The sequence below is a fragment of the Phocoena phocoena genome, chromosome 1 (genome assembly GCF_963924675.1).
Source record: "Phocoena phocoena chromosome 1, mPhoPho1.1, whole genome shotgun sequence".
NCBI classification, from domain to species: Eukaryota; Metazoa; Chordata; class Mammalia; order Artiodactyla; family Phocoenidae; genus Phocoena; species Phocoena phocoena.
In genome coordinates this window covers 33026732-33033414 of record NC_089219.1, presented here as the reverse complement: position 1 = coordinate 33033414, position 6683 = coordinate 33026732, and the positions used below count along the sequence as shown (strand labels likewise).

The following is a 6683-nucleotide window of genomic DNA, read 5'->3' as shown; positions in this document are numbered from 1 at the left end:
CACTGAGAAAGGGGACAGTCATACCCCATAGTTTCTAGAGTTGTCTTAAGTTGGGATAAGGCTGGGACAGGGCACCTCCCAGATTTCGGCGAGTGCTACATGCTGCCCCCTTGTGGCCTCAGCAGAATTAAGCAGTAAGGAGGCTGGCCAGGTGGTCTGTTCATAATCCCAGGGGCCTCCGGCCCCCAGCATCGCCTTCTGGGAAAGTTATCCCAACCACCAGCTGTCTACAGACCAGACCTAAGTGCTCTATTTATTCCACGTATACTCAAGGCTGGGCCAGTGGGTCTGGGGAGGCAGAGCGAAAGGAGACAGTTCATATTTATAAAGCCCTGTCTCTCTCTCTCTCTCACACACACACACCACCTTTGGCCAGAAAGCAACTATGTATGCACAGGGGGTCAGGAGACTAACGTTTTGGTTTCAGCTCTACCCCTATTCATGGAGTGACCTTGGGCAAGTCACTGCACTTCACTGGGCCTCCTATGTCTCCATCTGTAGCACAGGGATCACCATCCCTCTTCTTGTCTCCCCTTGCAGGGTCACTGTGAAGATCATTGGGAGGACAGATGCTGCAAGTGCTAGGAAAAATGTTTAAGAGTGCTCCGGATGTAAGGGGATCGTGCTGGGTATTAGATAGGGGCTCTCTTGGGCAGCACCAAAGTGTTTGTTTACACCCGCATGGGCCCTGCTGGCGGGGAAATTTAAAGGGAACGTGCTCAGTAAGGCAACTGATCGAAACATTTCCAAAATAAGAATGGAAGTCTGCAGGAAAATGGGGACCCATTGACTGGTCTGAAATTTCAGTTATGCTTGGGTTTTCGTGAATGGGAGGAAGAGCAGCAAGGTGGGACTGTGCAGTGACCTCAAAATGAGAGGTTAGCCAGGAAACGAAAAGAGCTGAGCTTCTGCCTTTTCTGAGCCCAGCCTCCCTTCTGGGTGCTTCTCATTCACAAGCGCTCTCTTGAATCCTCTCCACGTGGGGCTGGGCACGTGCTGTCAGTGAATTACCTGCATGTCTCACTGAGACGTGTTTGGGTACAGGACAGTGGGAAAGGCCAGATGATCCCCTTCAGAGAAAAGTCCAGGGCTAGAATGAAGGGGGCAGACCTGACTTCTCATGGTGACAGTATCACCTGCTTCATCTACCTTGATGACTCTGGAGGGGTACCATGTATCCAAAACCTTACAGCTAGGAAAATCTTTGCTTTTGCTAAAGAATGTTATCTTTGTTTTAGATGTGAATCTCTTACCTGGTCCCATCTCTCTGTTTGCCCTGGTGGTCAGGAAGCTCGGGATCGAACGTGAAACCTAATTTTAAGAACTCTGTAGGTCTTTGCAGCCAGAATATTTGTCCTTGTTTTCGATGATCCTGATTTCCTACTCAACAATATTCTTCCTAATTCTCATCTGTCACATTGTTTCACTGTGTATGTTTTCAGTGCAAGCCGTCTTACTTTTTCTTGTGGAGTAAGGTAAGGTACACTTAGGTAAGTAACTGAAAATGAAACAGATGAGACAGATGTCCAAGTGCTTACCATGGTTAACAGTGGGGGATACTCAGTGAGGGAATTATTAGAGCATCAGGGTCAGACTTGAAATAATCGAATATTAAAGCCCTTCCCTAACCCTGCCTCACACTGTAAGAGAGTCCCGAAAAGAAGGGAGTTGCCTAAGGTTTTATGACATATTACCGACTGAGAAGACATCAGTACTTTTCCTGGCAGCCAGTTCTCTGCCCTTCCCATGACAACAGGCCTCATTCTAGCTGTAAATGGCATGGTGAGGGGAAGATGGCTCACCACTGGCCTCTACGGCCAACAGAGGCCGTGAAGAAGTGGAATGCTCCTTCTGTTCTCCATACTTTCAGGCCCTGGCTGTAGAACCCTTCTGACCTGCTGGCTGACAAGGGGCTTGGGCTACCCTCCATGGCAGATGCCATCCATGCCTTTGGTAATGGGCATGGCCAAAGCAGGCAGCTCAGAGTGCCAGCCTGTGCCGAGACAGGAGTGGAGGGACGTACTCGAGTCCCTGCTTAAGGACAGAGAAAGCTTTCTCCATGAGAGATGCTCTCTTCACCCTCAGCCAAGAAGGACACAGGCTGAATCTGGCCCACGTGTCATACGCAGTCCAGGAAATAAGGCAGGCAGGCAACTCTGAGCAGCAAATGTTCTGATGAACGTTTAAAAAATGAACGTCATTTTTTAAATCAGCTGAAGATCTCAATTTGAATCAGACATGCAGCTCAAGTTCCCCTTGCTTTGGACATCCTCCTCACAAGGGTGTCCCCCTCCTTCACAGACACCCAACCTGAGGGCAGACGAACCTTTCCAAGCCTTTCCCAAGCAAAGTGGTCCCATGAATGTCCCCAGACACAGAAACCCAGACTCCAAATTATCTAAAATGAGATTTATTGCATTTCATGCAGTTTGAAGTCCATGCAGCAAAGGAGACTAGCATAATTTTTAATGTATTTAAAAATAAAATTAAAACTGGGGGGTGGGGGGCAAATACACAAAGTCCTAGTCTCCTTGAGTCCCTGGAAGAGAAGGGTTTGGGAATGAAACCATCCACTCCCCATGGCAAATGAGTCTCTTAAATGCATGGAATGTTTCCATGGCCTCTGATGCAAATCCACAGAGCTCTGGGGCAAGAGCAGGGACGCGGGGAGAGGAGCACTAGTGAAAAAGAAGCTACACATGGTCACCTAATTTCACGTGAGGGCAGAACAAGGTGGTAAATCCTGGGTCAGCAGCTGTTCTAAGAGTCAGGAGATTACATACACCCCTGAGATTTGCTCCTAAAAGAAGTGGCAGTAAGAACCAAAAAAAGAGAAACGAAATATTTCTTCAACCACACTCTTCAAGAAAATGCCATAAATATGTTATTTATTATTTTCATTTCATAGCATTGGACACACAGCTCAACATACTGAAATATTGATTCCGTGGAGAAAAAAAAAAGGGAAAAAGGAAATAAAAAATATTGCATCTTTCTGTTGGAGAATCTCTGCCCCCAGGCGTCGGGCGTAGTGCACCAGTGTCCTAGCCTGCAGGAGGCGCTGAGGTCGACAGGGTCCTCTGGGGAGGGAGGCTGTGCCCATTGCCCGGGGCTGTATGGCAAAAATTGTGTTGGGTGTCCTTGGCCTTGCCAGCTCAGGCTCTCAGTCGCCGGTCACCTGGGGGGCCTGCCCGTCGGAGGGCTGGTTGGCTGACTGGATGAACATGGGTTGGGCGAGGTCCTGGCCGGCAGGCATGGTGACTTGCTGGATCTGGTAGAGCTGCTGCGAGGGGTGGAGAGGAGAGAGTGAGGTCACCCCTGGGAGAGGGGCATGCAGCTCCCTATGGGCCTCGAGTTGGTTGGGGGCCCCAGATACCTCAACCACCACCCATTGCAAGGCATCAGAGGGAGGAGGGGAAGTGGAGTTCTGCTGTGGTTGGGAGCAGCAGACACAGGAGGCACCAGCCCGGTGAGAGGGGGTATGTGTGGTGGGCGGGGAAGAGGTGCAGGGAGTTGCATTTCCTGTGGCTTTCACTTCTCTGGGCTCTGCCTCTCCCGTTAGCTCAGAGCCTCGAGCTTGCTGCACGCTGTTCCTCTGTGACAAACACAAGCAATTCGAACCACTGTACCAGCAGCTTGGAAGTCAGCATTTCCCCAACTCAGTAATCCTCACTGGCAGGGGCAGTAGGGATTACCCCTTCTCCTCTTTTCCTCAGAGTATCTCTGGCTCAGGCTGAGGCTACGCTGAATCTCCATCTCCTGCATGGGGCCTGACGGGGAGGCAGGTCACCTGGGATTAAATGCTTACTACAGAGAAGACCCGCGAAGATGCTCGCGTAGCCACTACGGAAGGTTAGGGCCAACTGGACATGATTTCTCAGGTGTTTCCAAAAGAAACCAAAAGCTAAGACCCCCTGCCACAGCAGCCCTGGCATGTGAGCCTGGCATCTGGTGCTGGCAGAAGCCAGAGTTGGGTCCTGATGCCAGTTCCTCTCCTTTCTGGGCAGCAGAGAACATAGGCTTAGGCATGTCATCCTATCATGTCCTCAGGGGTCTCTGGCAAGATAGTGCGAAGGGAAAGGGGGCCGGCAAAGGGAAGATCCCTTCCTCACGAGTTTAGAATTACTGAATTCCAGGCACCTAGAGAGCTTGAGAGGTCACATGTTCTCTGCGTTTCAACTAATCCATGAGATTAAAAAGAGCGTGGCTTAGAGAAAAACTATTCTTAAAGAAAGGAAACAGGAGACCTGCATGCTAGTCCTGGTTCTGCAATGAACAGCTAAGCAAGCACGGACAAGGCACTTCCCACCTCCAGGGCTCAGTTCACTCATCTGTAAAACGGGGACTGGGGCTACATAATGTCTAGGATTATTGTCAACTCCCACCAAGTCTATAAATCTAGAGGATAGGCAAGACTGTTGTTTCAACAATTTCTGTCCACTCACTGTCAACAGATGATGGGACAGTTGCCCTAGCCATCCAAACCCACAGATATCACCTGCTACCCTGTCACGACTCCTCACCCTCTGCTCCTGCCTAGGCTGGGTGTCCTACCTGTCCATCCGTGAACTGGCTGAACTGCTGCTGTCCTTGCTGGACCTCTGTCTGTGTGATCTGTAGGAATCAAGATGGCAAAGTAGGCAGATCAGCTGCAGGGTCTGGTCCACTAGTCCACCAGCCCACCAGCCAGGAGAGGGTCGTGAAGATCAAAAGGACAATGCACATAAAGTGCCCAGAATGAGGCCTGGCACAGAACAGGGGCTTGATGAGTAGCAGGAAAACAAGGGTCCCTCCCCACCCCCTAGCACAGACAGCTACTCAGAGTTGGCACCACACAGAGGACCCCGGAGCATGCAATATTCAACTTCTGCAACCATCTCTCTCAATGTCCACGTAACTACCCCCCGCCCCACCGAAACCAGCCCCTTGCTAAAAAATTCTGGGGCCTGAGGCTCAAGTCAAACAAAAACACCTAGCTCCTAGGTACTGACAGGACAGGGCATAACATTTATGGTCTAGGCAGAAACCCTAAGAGTCTGTCTTTCAACCAGTGAAGGCAGATTGCAAAACACTGGGCAAAGTGGTGAGTGGTCCCTTTCATGCTTGGAAGGTGGGCTCCAAACCAAACCCGTATCACCCTGATTATCTGACTGGAATATGAAACACCCTGGCGAGCAGGTGGCCTTGGCCCTGGAAGCCCTTGTGGCAAACCTATGAAGTACTTTTTCCGAGAGAGAGGCCACGTGCAACCCTCTGGGCCAAGGCGGGGCGGGGGGGTCGGGGGGGGGAGGGGGGGGCGGTGGTAAGGAAAACATTTATCACATGTGCTTAAAATCTTACGTGGGCATTTTAAATACATTTTAAAGGAAATTTACAGACATGGAGAACTGCATCGTATAATGCCAGCTGCTGCAGACAGCTTGGTAGACCAGAAAAAAGACTGAAGAATGTTTGTGTGTGTATATGTTATCTATGGAACATTTGACTAGCTAATGTTTTCTGTGTACCTTCTCCTGGAATCATCACAGCCACCCTGCAAGGTAAGGACTGTCTTCTCGAGTGTCCTCACAATGGGCCAAAAACAACCCATCGGGTCTACCCATGAAGCTATGAGGAAAACAAGGGGACAGGTATGAAAGGGCTTTATGAGGGTTTCTTACTAGTGTTCTTTGTTTTGGGTCTTTCTCCTCCCACCTGCTTGAGGGCAGGAGCTAAGTTTTGTGTATCTCTCAGTGCAAAGTAAGTATTGAAGAAATATCTGCAGAATAAATGAATGATCCTGAGACAAATGGAAAACATTCGTCATAGAGGAGAAGGTTTTAACTGTGCCCTGTGGCCAGCAGGATTGCCCTTCACATCAGTTGAGAAGAGTTTCATTCACCTTTAAATTCCATTTACACGTTAACATTCATTCAACAAACGTTTACTGAGCACCTACGAAGTGCCACGTTGTTATAATTACAATCTGTTGTTACACAGACTCTGTCCTCAGGCACCCTCTTCTTGCTTCACTCCTTCCTCTCTATACACCCAACTTTCCCCACTTTCTGGCTTTAGTTCCTGGTCTCAAAACTGACCTCTGGGGAACCAGGAACTCTTCCTTCTCATTTCCTCCCACCCTGTGCCATAGAAAGTTTCTGGATCCCAGGCTAGAATCTTACAAGTTTTTTTAAGAAAAAAAAAAGAGGGGTACACTAAAGGGTGGGACCAATCTTGAGATCTGATTCCACGTCAATGAGCCCCAGGAAATTAGGGAAAAGCCCATATTCTTATGCAAGCCAAGAAATGGGTTTAGAGTGGGCCTTTAAGGATCCCAGAGACGATATGGAACTCAGAAGCCCTGCTTTTGGCTCATTCCTCATATTTTCCCAAATGAGATCTTTGGAGACCTGCTCTACAAACTCAGCTCTGTCACCACTGTCAATAGATACATCACCAAAATGCAACTGGGCCAGACGAGTCCAGCTCTTTAACGATCCCTTCTTTTTTTGGGTCTGAGGCAAAAGAATTGATTAACAATGCCTCCCCTTGTCCAGCATCCCCCATCCCCTGCAAATAATACCCACATCCCCCAATCCCCAAGCCCAGGGAGGCAGCCCCCTCGGCACCTGTGGCTCAGCCTTCAATATCTCAGGGCATGAGAGGAGATGAGGAGGGCAGTCTCTGGTTAGGGGTGCACGAGA

General features: G+C 49.5%; 1 protein-coding gene across 8 annotated transcripts in view; it reads right to left on the bottom strand.

The window, feature by feature from the left end:
* Positions 1–2394: 2394 nt before the first annotated feature.
* NFYC (nuclear transcription factor Y subunit gamma) overlaps positions 2395–6683 on the bottom strand; it is a 63554-nt gene continuing 59265 nt past the window's right edge. For 3 of the 8 annotated variants that reach the window (XM_065898299.1, XM_065898323.1, XM_065898331.1), the window contains 2 exons: positions 4555–4614; positions 3164–3283 (listed from right to left, as the gene is read on the bottom strand). In XM_065898299.1, the coding sequence (XP_065754371.1) occupies positions 3164–3283; positions 4555–4614 (180 nt within the window). Of the gene's footprint in view, positions 3596–4554; positions 4615–6683 lie in introns of all 8 variants that reach the window. The other 5 variants (XM_065898306.1, XM_065898311.1, XM_065898284.1 and 2 more) reach the window with 3 other exon arrangements.